General features: G+C 41.3%; 1 protein-coding gene across 2 annotated transcripts in view; it reads left to right on the forward strand.

Moving 5' to 3' along the window:
- The first annotated feature begins 1617 nt into the window (after positions 1 to 1617).
- The window catches only part of LOC142671132 (phosphatidylinositol 4-phosphate 5-kinase type-1 gamma-like), an 84331-nt gene continuing 68505 nt past the window's right edge, over positions 1618 to 17443 (forward strand). For both annotated transcript variants that reach the window (XM_075847149.1, XM_075847150.1), the window contains exons 1-6: positions 1618 to 1790; positions 13813 to 13841; positions 15404 to 15469; positions 15574 to 15704; positions 16190 to 16307; positions 16734 to 16886. In XM_075847149.1, coding sequence (XP_075703264.1) covers positions 1709 to 1790; positions 13813 to 13841; positions 15404 to 15469; positions 15574 to 15704; positions 16190 to 16307; positions 16734 to 16886 — 579 coding nt within the window. In that variant the 5' untranslated portion in view covers positions 1618 to 1708. The remainder of the gene's footprint in view (positions 1791 to 13812; positions 13842 to 15403; positions 15470 to 15573; positions 15705 to 16189; positions 16308 to 16733; positions 16887 to 17443) is intronic.

Consider the following 17443-nt stretch of genomic DNA (forward strand, 5'->3'; position numbering starts at 1 on the left):
GGTGTACATAAGGGAAGGGTGGCATGATTTACTGCACTGCCCCACGACTAAGGGGCCACAGGAGGTGTACATAAGGGAAGGGTGGCATGATTTACTGCACTGCCCCACGACTAAGGGGCCACAGGAGGTGTACATAAGGGAAGGGTGGCATGATTTACTGCACTGCCCAACGACTAAGGGGCCACAGGAGGTGTACATAAGGGAAGGGTGGCATGATTTACTGCACTGCCCAACAACTAAGGGGCCCACAGGTGGAAATAAGGAAACTAGGAAATCTAGGTTTATGGAGGTACCAAGAACTGGACAAACGCGAGATGAATTATTGATCATTTGGGCAGGGATTTTCTGGATTTCTCATCTGTAATCCCATTGACAATATTAAGCTACATTCAGACAAGCGTATCCGATATTTGCGCATTAAAAAAAACCGCACCATTTTTCCTACATTTCGCGTCCACTGCGTATCAGTGTTCTTGGCGTGTGGCATGCGTTTTCACGTCTGTGCAAGCACTTTTATTTTTAACATTTATTTCTCGGTGTTTCAAGCATCAAATACATAGAAAAGCAGACCGCACTCAGATGTCGTCCATGTGCTGTCCGTGGTTTTCACGCACCGATAGACTTCAATGGGCGACGAGGTGCGTGAAAACGCAGCAATACAGGACATGCAGTGAGTCTCGCGCAACGGGCACTCGCTGCCTGAAAACTCACGCATGTCTGAATAGCCCCATTGAAATCAAGAGGTCCGTGTGCTGCGCGTTATTTCAACGCACACGGACGAGAAATACGCTCGTTTGAATGAGCCCTTACGCTCAGCGTTACGTGGTTGATAACAGAGAACACTAGATTGCATTCAACTATACTACAAATAAAGATAAGATAGCCTTTACTTCCCAATGAATAGCAAATAATACCCGAACAAACGTAAAGATGCGGCTTGCATCAGGTGACCCCAACAAATCTGCTGCACCTTAAAAAGCATTCCCACGCCTCAATACAAATTCACAAGAAATACGTTCCTAGTTATCGGTTTCTTGGAAAGCTGGGTGGTCACACTCCCAAATAGTATCGCCGGACACACCGGGAGGGCACCAGTAGACTAAACAGATAGGTATACGGTAAAGGTGGTCTCCGTACCTGGCGAGGGTCCGTCAGCTCCGCAGGTGCTCGCTCTCTCTACAGGTGTCTCCAGTCACTGTGTATTTCCTGGTATCGCCTGAGACTCTCAGCCAGGTTAACCCTGTCTGTGCCACAGAGGACGCACACATTCACGTTAACCCTTTCACTACGGAGCTGCTTTTAACACAATACAAGCTACACAAACAATCAATGGCACCAGAACGCTTTACCCCAAGATATACAGAGACGGATTTTAAAATGTCACACGTACATATTTATTACTCAGTTTTTTTTAACGTTATTGCACACTTTACACAAGTCCTGGAATTATGTGGAATTATATACGAGCACACGCACCAATATGTTTTTTATGCTTCTACTGAATAACTCGTTCTCTGTTTTGTCGGGAACTGTTTTTTTGTTTGTTTTTTGCCAATAGCAATGATGGCGGTCACGAGCTCCTAAACTCCGCCCAATTGTAAAAGGGAACCCTCCTGACTAGTGATGTAAAGCTCCGCACTACGTAATGACGTAAGAGACAAGACCTCCGGCGAAGCTGTCAAGAGAACGGCATAGAGGATAGAAGAGGATGGAGGAGCCCGAGGAGGAAGAGGGGTGCGGGGAGAGCCCGGCGCGGGCGGCCGGGGAGTCCGCAGCAGAGCTTGGTGAAGGTGAGACAGGATTTAGGCTTGGAGGGTATAGCAGTTGACGGCAGCGATAAACATGGGAGAATGCAGTGATGCCGGGGCTGTACGTCAGGTGGAAGTTAGAAATACCGGAGATCGGGGCATGGAATACGGAAGGGCATTGATCCAGCTGTAAAATGGCAAGCGAGGCCCACACGGCACCGGGCAGAATGAAACTTACGGCGAGACAGCTGTTCATCTCCATGTAATCCTTATGTTATCCTATCTATCTCCTATTTATTATCTATCTCCCATCTATCTATCCATCTCCTTAATATGTATATCTCTCTTATAAGCTTCTGTTCTAGCTGACAAGTATGAGATTTAGGGACAAGGGTATTACAAATTGTAGTGAATGACATAACCATGTCCCTCTTTATCATTTGGAATGAAGTACCCGACTTGAAGACATGTCCGGGACCATGTATAGTGAAGCGGAGCAGCGGTGTCTTCAGATGTTCTCCTGCTTCTTATGACCTTCAGTTGCACTGGTTTGCCCATTAGGTTATGTTTTAGAGTCCCATTCAGTGGAGGATTCTATGGTGCACACAGGGGTCTCGTGCATGAAGACCCCTTGTAGAAAACTTCAACGCTGGGCCGCTTTCACATGGCAGTATTCTGCTTCAGTATTTGTAAGCAACAACCAGGAGTGGCTCCGTAACACTGAAGAGGTGCCAATGTTCCTCCGTGTAGGTTCCACTCTTGGCTTTATCTTACAAATACTGACCAAAATACTGCTGTGTGAACGTGGCCTAAGGGTGCAGTCACACGCGGCGTATTTGCCTTCTTACAATGTAATCCTCTGGGAACATTTTTCCATTTGGACGTTGTCAAGTTTTTCACCGCATATTTTTGCGAAGCAGAGATACAAGCCACATATGCCCCGTGTGACTGCACCCTAAAACATGACGAGTGCCTGCATATTCTAATCCTATGTGTAGTTCTGGATGTTGTGTACTTACAGCTGCCTTCAATCCTCTAACCCATATGTCTTTATCAAAATGTAGGAATGGCCTCTCCCTCTTCCCATTCGTACTGCAGTCCGTTAGCATTTTTAATGAAGGAAGGCGTATGGGAGAGCGGATCTGGGCAAAATGTTTTAGCCACTTTTTACTGAATTCCCATAAGAAAGAGAGATTCTTATTTCCGAACGTAAAAAAGAAACCTATGAAAACGACTTTCAAAACTCAATATATGAACCACGCCAAAGAGTTGTTTCTGTTTAAAGCAACAGATGAAATTATTTCAGAACGTTGTAGACATTTAATAGTTTTCCAAAGTGGCTTCCGTTCTTTGAAAATGGGAAATCAGTAATCTGTATATCTAGCCGGTTCTGGTTGGTTCAGCCACTAAGCTTTTATTTTTATTTTATATTTAGCACTTTTAGGCTTCTAGTTTTAAAAAAATAAAAACCATATTCTATTGTTACATTTTTGCTCCTTTTTTTTTTTTTTTTTTTATATAATATAGTGTTGCCCTGAAAGACTTTTTTTTTTTTCTACCGTAACTTTTGATATATTACATCTCTATAGGGTAATTGGGTTAGGGCTAGTGTTACGTCAATGATTGACAGCGGGGGTGGGGGGGGGCATTTTTTACAGGAATCCCTCATGACCGCACTACAGGAGGTTGCCCTACAGGAGGTTGCCCTATTGACCTCTGTAGGGACAGGAAGAGAGAGAGGTTAAAAGGCCCCTCCCACCACCCACTTGCCAGTGTTTTTCAATTACTACACCAGGATGGATGAAACCCTATTTTATTTCTAGGGATAATAACTGACATGTTAAATGCACAAATCAGAATTCAATCAGGGAGGGATGTAATGGTGCTGTCATGATGGATTCCTGGAAATACAATTACCGGTAGGTCTAATTCCTACTTTTCTTTTTTTGGGGGGGGTGTTGGGGTTAATTTGTTGTTTTTAAAATTATTATGGCATGTCCCTCAAAGGTCAGAAAAGGACTTGGGGGGAGGGGGGACTTTATTTCATTTTAATTTTTTTTACACTAGAGGACCCGAAAAAAAATAAAAATTCCACAAAACCACCTGAAAACACCTTCATGCATGGCTACTAGTAGTTTGAGCTGCCAAAAACATCATCTTAGGTTACTTGTAGCACACTGATGTAATGCCAGAGCCGCTTGCTAACTTTTGGTAATAAGGTGGGACTTGCCGTTTCAGCGTGCACTGTAAAATGACAGATCCCGGCATCCCCTTCTATCCCCTGTGCTCCTCTATCCCTGCCCACATTGTGCATGAGCTTGGTAGCGTACTGCCGAGACAGCGGATTGGAAGAAGGGGGCTGGCTTACTTCATCAATAGCATCGCTGTGACAGCCCCCTAGTGGTCACGTGAATTGCTGGCACGGGTGGACCCTCTTGGGCTTGTGTCGCTGCGTCATCCCTGCTGAATGAACTGCAGGACTTCCGGGGCCACGGGACTTTGTTCTCAATCCGCGAACAGGCACACTTTAGTAAGTCGTAGTATATTAGTAAGTTACTTAATATCGAGTTTTTGGATGATTGCCATATCATTTTATGGCGCTGGATAACACCTTTAATTGGGGCTGCACAACAGCCCCAATGATGGGGAAAATCAGCCCTGTTGTAGCCATTGTTAGGGCTGTGCTGGGTCTCGTTGGACCCAGCAGCAGCCTCCTATCATTATCCCCACGATCATGTGACCAGTCACATTACCACCAGGACCAATAGAGGCAGGGGCTAATTAAGCGTTGTGTACGGGAGTATAGAGTAGACAAAACCCGTGAAAACCACTTCTCCAGCGGTCCCTGGCAGCTTCGAACTGCCGGGCACCCGACATTTAGCTTCCTGAACAGTTGAGAAGCAAGCTTAAACCTGCGCCGTATATATACAGTGGTCGGTCCTCAACTGGCTAGACTTTTATTTCAAGGGTGACCTTGATATTCAGTTCACACGGCAAGAGAAATCGGCCTCTGAAATCCAGGTGTATTTTGAAAGCCTTTTTCAATTATGCGAGCGTTTTAGAAATGTGTTTTGAGGTATATTTTCGGAGCTTTTTTACATAGTCAATGGGAAAAATGAGCTTGTGAAACGCTAAGACATGTCACGTCTTTATTTTTTTTATTTTTTTTTCCTGAAGCGTCTTTTTACACTGCGCTTTTTAATTCGGTGCCATAAAATGTCGCCTTGTATGAACTACACAGTGCATTTCCCATAATACACAACGAAATACACCTGAAAATATTCCACATGAACATCGCCTAAGGGCTCATTCAGGCGAACGTGAGTAACGTCTGTGTGCTGCGCAGGGAAATCACGCGCAGCACACTGACCCATTGATTTAAATGGGGCCGCTCACACATGCTGGAGTTTTCACACAGAGAGAGTCCCTTGCGTAAAACCCACTGCATGTCCTATATTGGTGCGTTTTTCACGCACCTATCGCCTATTGAAGTCAATGGGTGCATGAAAATCACGCACAGCACACGGATGCATAATGGAGCAGATTCACGCGCGTGAATCTAATACGCTCGTGTGAATGTATCTTCAGGCTTCCTTCACACACACTTTTTGCGTGGACATTTTTTTTGAAGCTTTTTTTTTTTTTTTTTTTTTTTTTTTTTCAAATTAGTTTTTACTACCTGCGTTTTTTTTTTATGTGGCATTTTTCACATTGCAAATCATGTGATTCAAAGAACATGTGATACAAAGATTCCTCATGCAAACACATGATTTTTCATAAAAAGAAAAAATGCCACCAAAAACGCCATAAGACAACGGAACACGTTTGAGTATTTCAAAGCGGCAAAGAAATGAAAACAAAAACATGTATGTCTATGGCAGAAAAATGACACTAAATTCTGAAAAAACACCAAAGCCAGCCTTGCTGTAATTTTTAAAAAAATGCCACTGAGCCAAAAAACACCACACAAACTAAAAATAAATTACACCGAAGAAAATATCATGTTTGTATTGCTAGTTTATATTTACCGAATGATTTCAAGCATTTGGCCTGAGCGTTTTTTTCCACAAAAACATGGCGTTTATCCTAAACGCTGCGTGTAAAGCTACCCTAAAGGGTAATCTTTAGAGGGGCCCCTACCCTGTTTTCATTTGCTTTCTATACAGAACCGTTATTGCTCCCTTCTCGGGTGTCCACCGTCAAGTACAGCGAATTCGACAGGGAAAACAGCGCCCAGCCATATTTTAAATGAATGGCCAACCATGTAATCCACAGACTTGGTCCACCTTTTTGTCTCCTACAGTGGGGTTCTTAACTTGGGGACCCCCTTCTAAGACACTCCTATGACCTAATATGACGACCTAGAGAGAGGTTGTCTTCATGAGACAATACCTTTAAAAATAGGCCACATTTAAGGAGGACTCGTCGGTTTTTTGTTTTTTTTTCCTCAAAGGCTAAGAAAAACTTTTCAATAGTTTTTTTTTTTTAATGTATTTTGTAAAAATAGGCATTTTCTAAAATACTTTTATTAAAAACTTTCCTTTTGTTTCTGTTTTCGGCTCCTATCTACTGTACATAGACGTTGCGGAACAGCGCTGTCAACTGGATCGGTCAATGAGCTGGACTCATGGGCCTCTGACACGCATTTAACCCTAAGGCCTGGTTCCCACGTAGCGTAAACGCTTTTGAATTTCCGCAACGGAATTCTGTGCGGAAATTCTACAGCATTTACAGTAGCAGCAAAGTGGATGAGATTTTAACACTCTCATGCCCACGCTGCGAGAAAAAAACCTCAGTGTAGGCGTTAATAAATTGACCTGTGGTGCAGAATTTAATTCTGCAGCATGTCAATTTATGCTGCCTTTTTGTTGATTTTCTGTTGCGGGTTTTCCTCATTGAATTAAATAGGGATGCAAATCCCGCAATAGAAAGCCAAGTGTTGCTACTTTTGCAGCGTAATGTCAGTGATTACGCCCACAAAAATAAATCATACTTACCTGGAAAGCCCTCCTTCCTGCAATCCGGCCTCCTGGTCTGATGTTTCATCCCATGTGACCCCCACAGCCAATCACAGGCTACAGCGTCACATGGCCATGCAATGTCATCATAGGAGACCGGACTACGCGGAGAGCAGACAGAGGGGGTAAGTATGAGCGCTTTCTTCTGCAGTGAAAATTCCGTTAGAGAAGTCGTATCAAAATGTGGTGCCATTTTTTTCTTTTTTTTTCTTCTTTCGGATGGAATGTCCGACACACTGCGTGATTTTTACGCAGCGTATCCGACCCGGGGGGACCCGTTCTAAGAGTGTATTCAGACATTGTGGTTAAAAAACCGCATGTGTTCTTACTGCGATTTGATGCAGTTGCAGTAAAAGCACAAAAACATCAAATAACAGTAAAAATGCATGCGGTTTTAACCACACCTCAAACGGAATGTCTGAATACACCCTAAGGTCCCGTTGAAAAAAATTTTTGATTCGAAAACAACGCCAAAAAAGGCAAAAAACACCTCCCTTTAATGTCAATGGGATGTGGAGGTGATTTTTTATTTTTTTTTTTCGCGAGCGGAAAAAAGCGTCATGCACTTCAGGCGTTTCCGTCTCTGACCTCCCATTTGACAACAATGGAAGGCAGAGAAAGCAGTTTTTGCTGCGTTTTTTTGTCAGCAGCGCTCAATGCCGCAGCCGAAAAAAGCCAGAAAATACGCTGCAAATAGTCCTAAAGGAATTTTGAGGCAGATTTTTCCGCCTGTAAAAAAACAACTGTGTGAACAAGGCCTAAGGCTACATTCACATGAGTGTGTAAAAAAGACGCATAAATCTGACAGTGTGCCTTGTTTTTGCATCAGTGTACTTTGCGTGTGGCATGTTTTTCACGCGCTTGCAAGGACATGCAGTGAGTCTCACGCAACGGGCACTCGCTGCGTGAAAATTCCCGCATGTGTGAAAAGCCCCGTTGAAATCAATGGGTTTGTGTACTGTGCGTTATTTTAACGCACAGCACACGGACGAGGATCACGCTCGTCTGAACGAGCCCGAATACTGATAACATTTAAGTTTAGAATGAGGGTATGTTCACACGCTGAGTCAAAAACGTCTCAAAATACAGAGCTGTTTTCAAGGGAAAACAGCTCCTGATTTTCAGAAGTTTTTGAAGCCACTCGTGATTTATGCTGCGTTTTTCACAGCTGTTTTTGGAGAACATCGTAAAACCCATTGCAAGATGTTTGTAGGCGTAATGGAGCCGTTTTTTCAGGCGTAATTAGTCGTAAAACGCCCGAATTACGCCTGAAAATAGTGCGTGTGAACATACCCTGAAGGTGACCGTTTTTTTCCGCCACAGCTTTTTAGGGTATGTTCACACGTCTTAACAAATGACGTCTGAAATTACGGAGCTGTTTTCAGGCAAAAACAGCTCCTGAATTTCAGAAATTTTTGCAAGTACTCGCGTTTTTCAATGAATGGAGTCCATGAAAAACTGCTCCAAAAACGTCCCAAGAAGTGACATGCACTTCTTTGACACGGGCGTCTTTTTACGCGCCGTCTTTTGACAGACGCGTAAAATTACAGCTCGTCTGCACAGAACATCGTAACCCCATTGTGAACAATGGGCAGATGTTTGTAGGCGTAATGGATCAGTCTTTTCAGGCGTAATTCGAGGTGTAAAACGCCCAAATTACGTCTGAAAATAGGCCGTGTGAACATACCCTTAAGACTTTGATTCTGCAGTGTTCACCATGAGGTATAAATAACATAACTTTATTCTGCGGGTCATTCTGATAACAGAAAAATACCACATAAATTTGGTATTGCTGTAACTTTTTTTTTTGAGTTTCCGTATTTTTTTAGTAAATCGCTTTTGTGATGCCACATAACTATTTGTTTTTTTTCCAGCGTTGGAGCTTCGAGAGTTTGTCTTTTGAAGGGCGACTTGTCGTTTTTTTTAAACTATTTTGGGGTACATGGGACTTAATGATTAACTTTTATTGCTTTTTTTTTTTTTTTGGGGAGGGGGGATGAACAAAAAAAATGCAGCTCTGCCATTTATTTATTTATTTATTTTTTTTTTTTAAAGTGGTAACTGCAGAATAAATAACACCGTTGTGGCGATACCAAATATGTGTACTTTTTTTATATTCTAACATCCTTTTCTATAACTAAGCATTTTCTAAGGCATATAGAGTGTTTTGTATTTCTTTTTTAACTTTTAATTCTTATTTTTGGAACATTTTATGAACTTTTTTTTTTTTCTTTTTTTTTAGTCCCACTTTGGGCTTTTACAATGCTATTGTTCGTCTACGTAGTACGCTGCAGTGCTATATTGTAGTTTATGATGCCTGTTGGTGTAAGACTGATAGGCTGCCTTTGGCAGGAACTATTAGGCCAAGTTCCCATGGGTCGGATACGCTGTGTAAAAATCACGCAGCGTATCCGACCTGGAACCCACAGCACCTTCCGTCCGAAAAATTTCACCACATTGTGGTTCCGTCTTTCAGACTGGATTTCCGCTGCGTAAAAAAGTGCTCATAAGTACTCCCTCCTTTGACGTCCACTCCGGCCTGCCACAATGATAGGCTGCAGCGGTCACATGGGATGAAATGTTATCCCAGGGGGCTGGACTGCAGGAAGAAGGCAAGCGTTCTGGATAAGTATGATTTTATATATATTTATTTTTTTTGCAGCTTAATTTCTGAGATTACGCCACAAAGAAACGCAGCATAAATTGACATGCTGTGGAATTAATTTCCGTACTGGCTGAAAAAGGGAGCCCCCTCCATCTCGCTAACAATTTACCTACCAAAGTGGGATATTGGGCATTACACGTTGCCCATGGACATGGTGGGTCCTCCAGTGAGATTCTCTTTATAGCAACTGTATTTGAAAATAGGTTTTTGGAACCTTTTTAAGTAGTAGAATGGTAACGTGTAAGACTGAACACGCAAAACTCATGTGACGCATTTTAGCAGCGTTTTCCCTTACATTTAAGTTTGGATAAGCTATACTTTGGGTAGCTTTGTCCTTTTTCCCTATTTGAGGCTTTGTTCCACCCTCACCACTTTTTGTTAGGATACATGGCTGAGAGGGGAGTCTTCTAGGAGCAAAATAAATGAATAGATCTGGATAGAAATGGCTTCAAAATGTTTGACCCCAGCAGTTGTTACTGAGGGGTGTCTCTAGCCCCAGCATAGTGAAGTACAAGCTGTAAAACACAACGCCAGCTTTCATCTCCAGTCCCAGTATCCCACAAATGTTTACCATGTGAGGAAGTAGAAAGTAGACTTTAGTCTAATGGCTGGTGGGTTTATTTAGTGTTGGGTTGTACAGGTCCTGGGCAGCAGAGCTTGCTCTCTGCACATTCGTCTTAGCAGAGCATACAGATTGTATACAGAGATGATGTCATCAGCCCATTAATCTTTCATCCTCCCTCCTTCCTGATACTAAATCCAGCCACTGTCATCCTGAACTTCCCCTCCTAAATCTGTTCTCGTCTAATCCCTCTCATCTGCTTATGGGCAGAGGGCAATAACGGGGGTTCAATAAAGGAACAAATGAAGTGTATTTCTATGCATATTCATTCCAGAGCAGATGATTCAACATAATGTTAATTCTTTCGCTAGTATTCGGGCGTGTGAAAAGAAGCTTGAGAACATCTTTGCGAGGTAGCTTCATTACGTAATACCAGGGATTGTGTCATACTAATTCAGCATTTGTATGTGTATAGGATGGGATCAATGAAGAGTTCCTGATCTATCGGTTTTAGTAAATACTTGTATTCCCCATGAAATGAAAATTCTGCAGCATCTTTTATTAGAACCCTACTTTGTGCTGTTCCTCTGTTATTCCTCCTAGAAATTTATGAACAAATTGACAACAGGGTGTTACCGGTTGGGTGTGTCTTCACACAGTCTGACAGTGCCCAATCAGTAGGGGCGTGCCACTTTGACAAGGGGAATGGTAACACTTAGTTGTTAATTTATTCATACATTTCTAGGAAGAACGGCACAATGCAGAGTTCTAAGAAAATATGTACCAAAATTGTTAGTTCATGGCGAATACAAGTATTATACTAAAACAGATATGTCAGGAGGGGTGATAGGACCTCTTTAAAACTAATGCATCTCAAGTTAGTATATGTGAAATTAGGGTTGTCACAATACCAGAATTTGGACTTTAAGGCTGGGTTCCCACAGTGCAGATGTTGCATCCGGTTTTCTTTTTTAAGCCAAAATCAGGGATGGAACCTAAACAGAAGAAATCTATAAAGAAAGGTCTTATAGGTCGTCTCTCTTGGATCCAATTGTGGTTTTGGCTTAAAAAAAAGGCATGCAAAACTGCTCTGTGGGCAGCGTGGGCATGAGATTTTCTAAATCTCATTCACTTTGCTGCTACTGTAAATGCTGGGTAATTTCCACTCAGAATGCAGTGTAGTATCGCGATTCTCGATACCAAAACCTTATTTTGCCAGCACTAAAAAAAAAAAACACTAAAATATAAAGTCATTCCGTTTTTTGATCGGAGGCACATGGTGGTATCTATTTTGATCCTCCACGGGCCTCACATTAATAGTAATTAACTTGATGTGATCACTTACTATAATCATTATAGTAATGTGTGAGGTACATGATTGCATAAATTACTATTAATGTGAGGCACATGGAGGTTCAAAATTGATATCCGCATGTGTCCTGTAGATAGTGCCCCCTATCTGCCATGGAGTTTGTGCCATTAACTGTGCCTACTAAATAAGATAAATGCTAAATACTCACTTGCCCCCATTCCCACGCTGTCCTCCAGCGGAAGGATGCAGGCGACACGATGACGTTATCGCTTCGCCTGCATCACTGGTAAAGAGCTGAACGCAGATACAATTGAGTGCAGGGGGACCAGGTCGGGATCCTGCTTCTCCCCGATTCCGCAAACTGGCTGTTATTTTAACGACTATTTCGGGAGAACAGTCTGGATCATATGTCCAGGCAAATGATAAATGCCTTGAGGAGTGTCATTTCCAAAATGGAGTCACTTCTTGGGGGTTTCCACTGTACTCTGGTACCTCAGGTGCTTTGCAAATGTGGCATGAGCCCAGCAGCAATCCAGTAAAATCTGAGCGCCAAATGGTGCTTCTTCCTTTCTGAGCCCGGCCACGTGCCCAAACAGCAGTTTACTACCACATATTGGGTATTGCCATACTCTGGAGAAATAGCTTTACAAATTTTAGCGAACTTTTTTTCTGCTTTTTTCCTTGTGGAAATTTTAAAAAATCCAACATTGGAAAAAAAAAGTTTTCATTTTTCACTGCCTAAGGCCTTATTCACACGAACGTGTTATTTGTCCGTGCTACGCGCGTGATTTTCACTCGCGTTGCACGGACCTATGTTAATGAATGGGGCCGTTCAGATTGTCAGTGCATTTCACGCAGTGTATTGAAGTCAATGGGTGCGTGCAAATCGCACACGGAAGCACTTCCGGGTGCCGTGCATGATTCGCGCAACAGTAGTAAAAAGAATGAATGTTTTTATGTTTACAAACCGAAAAGCACGAGGTGCTTTTCTGTTTTAATTCAGAGTGTCATAATGATGCCGGCTGCGTGAAAATCTGACATGCGACATGCAAAACTGACATGCGCGCGCAAAACTGACATGTAAGTGTGAATAATTTAAATGAATACAGCAAAAAAAAAAAACCTGTGGGGTGAAAATACTCACAATACCGTGTCGTTTTCCAAATGGAGTCACTTTGGGGGATTTCCACTGTCTTGGCCTCTCAGGGGCTTTGCAAATGCGACATGGCACACGAAAACCATTACAGCAAAACTTCAACTCCAGAAGCCAAATGGTGCTCCTTCCTTTCTGATATCTGCTGTGTCCAAGGAGCAATAACTGAGAACATATGGGGTATTGCTGTACTCGGTAGAATATTTTTTTTACAAATGTTGGGGTGCCTTTTCTCCTCCTTTTTATAAATTAAAAAAAATCTGCGCTAAAACAAAGTTTTATGAGAAATCTAAATTTTTATTTTCATGCCCGGTTTTCAATATATTTAGCAAAAGACCTGTGGGGTAAAATTGCTCACTATACCCCTAGATAAAGTCCTTTGGGGTGTAGTTAATAAAATGGTCTCTTTTTAGGGGTGTTGCCTTTGTTTTGGTTTCATGTGGGATATTTCTGAAAACTGCAGAATCAGGGCAATAAATATTGAGTTGTGTTTCTCTGGTAAAACTTTCCGTGTTACAGAAAAAAAATAATTAAAATGGATTTTCTTAATAAAAAATTACATTTGTAAATTTCACCTCCACTTTGCTGTAATTCCTGTGAAGCACCTAAAAAACTTTCTGAATGCTGTTTTTGAGGGGTTGACTTTTTAAAATGGGGTGACTTATGGCGGGTTTCTAATATACAAGGCCCTCAAAGCCAATTTAGAACTGGTCCCTAAAAAAATAGGTTTTGGAAATTTTCTTCAAAATGTGAGAAATTGCTGCTAAAGTTATAAGCCTTGTAACGTCTTAGAAAAACCAAAGGACTTTCAAAAAACCATGCAGATCTAAAGAAGACATATGGGAAATGCTAACTAGTAACAGTTTTGTGTGGTATGGTGCGCTGTCCTGAATCAGTCAGATCATTGGCACTAACAGGTTTAGTGAAAGCGGGTACTACATGTCTGACACTTAGGATGGAGCGGTTACCGATCACCTCTAGGTTATGAAAGCAGGACCCACTTTGACTGAGCCGGTCAGTGCCGCTGACCTGACGGATTCAGGTCTTCGCTCACCATACAGCTGTTCTGTATACAGAATACAAAGCAGCTGTATCTCAAAAAGTAAAAATAATTTTTAATGAAAAGTATTTAGAAAGTTGCATGAAACCCACTGATTGAAAACTTTTTATTTTTTAATAATAAATATGCCGTGTGAACCTCCTTCTGGTCACCTTTTATACTATTGGTGGTGTCACTAACCAGGGAAGATAGCTGTTTATTATCAAGTTATACCAATTTTGTTTCAAAAATTAGTTTTCTTCAGTTGTGTTCAGATAACACTCTAATAAGTGTATATATTTTCTTTATTAATAGATGTAATTGAAAAGAGAGCAGCTTCAGAGGTAAGAACGTTGTAATGCTTTTTCACTTGCTATATATATATATATAGTTGAATTCCAACAATCCATCATACTTGGGACTGCCAACAGATTGCGCACCTATACACATATGTACTTGCCTGCTTCCCAGTGGCTACAGCTACAATACATGCGCATTAAGGCTGGATTCACACGAGCATGTTCGGTCCGTAAAGGACGGAACGTATTTCGGCCGCAAGTCCCGGACCGAACACAGTGCAGGGAGCCGGGCTCATAGCATCATAGTTATGTACGATGCTAGGAGTCCCTGCCTCTCCGTGTAACTACTGTCCCGTACTGAAAACATGATTACAGTACGGGACAGTTGTCCTGCAGCGAGGCAGGGACTCCTAGCATCGTACATAACTATGATGCTAGGAGCCCGGCTCCCTGCACTGTGTTCGGTCCGGGACTTGCGGCCGAAATACATTGTGTCCTTTACGGACCGAACATGCTCGTGTGAATCCAGCCTTACACTACCACTTGCATCAGGTACTTAATTGTGATCTATAGGTCCTGCTGTGGAGTCACTATAGACCTGCGGCTAAATTCCAGCATGAGGCTATTTGCATGTTGGATTATCCGGATTTACAGACTAGGAGTTAGGCTTTCCCTGTACTAGATTTAAAGATGTTATAATTTGAATTATTTTTTTATTTTTTTTTAACGTGCTTATACATCACCGTTTTTTATTTTTTGTATTTTTTTTTTATTTTTTTTTGTGGCCACCATTTTTGAATAAGTGACAACTGGATTTGTCTATTAGATGCCCTAAGGAACTTAAGCCAGCGGACACTGCTACCTGCGACTCGGCAAACACTTACCTGTGTGTAATGATGGGGCTGATCCGCTGTTTTCCCCAGATGAGCCACGTGGCTACTTGATGATCACCTTTCTTACAAAGGGGCTGTGGTTGTGGCCATGTTGTCCCACTAGGCTGCTTCATTTACATGCTTTGTAGCTGTGCACCAAACTGGCTTGTTTCATAAAGCATCAAATACGTGCCATAAGTTAAAGGTGTCTGTTCCTTTTAATATAAGACAGTGAGTCAAACTGACTGTCGTTCTACAAAGTGAACCTCCAGCCTGAAATTCATGTGGACCTGACCGTACGCGTGCACTTATTTCTAATATGCTATTGGATTTGCATCTGTGTAACAATGCAGGCAGAAAGTCTGTCCCGTTAATGTATACCCATCATAACCAAGTATGATCCAATAAAAATAGTTTGATTAGTAGGATGTAGAAGGAGAAGCCGAAGAAGATTTCAAATTGGTGTTGTTTTTTTTTTAATTACTCTATGAGGTCCTATTGATCCTGATCCCCAGGACAGATTAACTCTTTCAGCAATACTAAAGGCAGTTCTTCTCCAGTGAAGTGTTTTATACAAGAAAAATGTCCAGCAGTGAGGACACTATTCTGACATACATATCACTTGGTTGGAGAAAGATGTCCATACAAAATCTGATGATTGAAACTTTCGAGTCATGCTTGTTAGCTGCTTTATTACCTTTGCCTTGTAATAAGTCTCTTTTCTTTTCTGGGCAGCCAGGAGCTGGTAAAAAAATTGGGCACCGTGGAGTTGATGCCTCAGGAGAAACCACCTATAAAAAGGTTAGTTCTTATTTTTCTATAGTAAGGTCAATAGTTTACATTTAAGCTATGGACCTCTGTAATGTTTTACTAACCTCAAATAAGTTTTTTTTTTTTTTTTACAGACCACATCGTCTACGTTAAAAGGTGCCATTCAATTGGGTATTGGATATACTGTAGGCAATCTAAGTTCCAAACCAGAGAGGGATGTCCTAATGCAAGATTTCTACGTAGTTGAGAGCATCTTCTTTCCTAGGTGAGGAGAATGACTTTAGTGTCTGATGGCTTTCACAAGACCTCTCATTAATCTTAAACGCCATCTAAACCTTTCTATCACTATTTTTTTTCTTCAATGTTTGTGTTTTATATACATATTTTTTTTCAATAGACTTTTCTTAAAAATTTAAGATTTTGTTTTAGCACCACAGCTTTTATGTATCCATTATACACAGAAGCTGCAGAAAGCCACTGAAATCCGAATCAGTCAACTCTAAGTTTATGAACTTAGATTTGATGGGTATTCGGGTTATATTTTGTGTTCCAGACACACAGGAGTGCGGTTAGTAAAACTGACTGACAGATTTGGCTTACCTCAGCATTCTGCAGCTTCTATGTATAGTGGATACATAGAAGCTGCAGTGCAAAAACAAAATAAAATCTTTAATAAATGACAATTTGGAAAAATTAAACACATACATTTAATAAAAAAAAAGACTTTAACACATTTTGGTTAACTTTCAGTGAAGGCAGTAATCTTACTCCTGCCCATCATTACCCAGACTTTCGCTTTAAGACATATGCCCCTGTGGCTTTCCGATATTTTCGAGAACTCTTTGGAATACGCCCAGATGACTATTTGGTAAGTGCGACCTTTAATTCCAAGAATATTTATAGAAGTAGTCTCTCTCTGAATAAAATGTGTTACAATTTTGCTGATGCATTGAAGAAATGGGGGGCATAATAACATGCACTGGTAATTCAAATTTGATGTGTTCTCCTCGACCTCTGGTGATATTAATAAACGTTCCTTTAGTAGCAGATTGAGAATGGTAGTGCATGTCCATTTTCCTTCCATTCTGATGAGGGGTGTAGTTTTGTTTTTTTTTTGGTAATCCTATCTTGATATGGTGGGTATAGCATGATTTTTTTGTCTCCCTACTTATTTTGCTGTGGGCAGTCATAAAAAGAAGGGAACTTGGTTAATAAAATGGTCATGTGTACATTCGACAAACATCTCATTGTTCAAAGCCTGGTTTCATTTGTTCTACTGCTTTTTAATTCACAGTATTCTCTTTGTAATGAACCTCTTATTGAGCTTTCCAATCCTGGGGCAAGTGGATCTCTCTTTTATGTCACCAGCGATGATGAATTTATTATCAAGACCGTTATGCATAAAGAAGCGGAGTTCCTACAGAAACTTCTACCTGGATATTACATGGTATGTAAATCATAAATTTCCAGTCATTAAAAAGAAACTCTTCATACTTTTGTTAAAGCTGTTTTCTTCTGCTGAGATGTTCATCACGGTATTTTACGATGTCAGACGCTCCTTAGTCAGCATAGACTAAAGAGGAACAGAAAATAAACCTCCGTTCCTTTCACTGTTTTATTCTGTTAGCAGACGTGTGCCAATTAAGTCTCATCGCAATAAACCGTATTTGGAACGGAAATGAATGTCCTTTTGGTATACGTTCGGGACCGTATACATCGGAACTTCTTTTTTTGTTTGTTTGTTCCCGCATTGAAAAGCATTTTACTACATCTTTCACTCCAAGAGGATCCCGCAAATAAAAAAAGGACTACCACTTAGAGTATATGTGACAGCTGCATAGATCTGAAGCATACATTGTGTCACACTTTAACCAAAACACATTGGTGCAGATTTACTAAGCTGTGTTAGTTTTAGACCAGGCAGTCAGAAGATCTCCAGAATTCTTTCTGAAGTTGATAGCGACAAATATAGATTTTTAAAATGTATGTCATTCCCCGTATTAA

The sequence above is a fragment of the Rhinoderma darwinii genome (genome assembly GCF_050947455.1).
Source record: "Rhinoderma darwinii isolate aRhiDar2 chromosome 1 unlocalized genomic scaffold, aRhiDar2.hap1 SUPER_1_unloc_26, whole genome shotgun sequence".
NCBI lineage: Eukaryota > Metazoa > Chordata > Amphibia > Anura > Rhinodermatidae > Rhinoderma > Rhinoderma darwinii.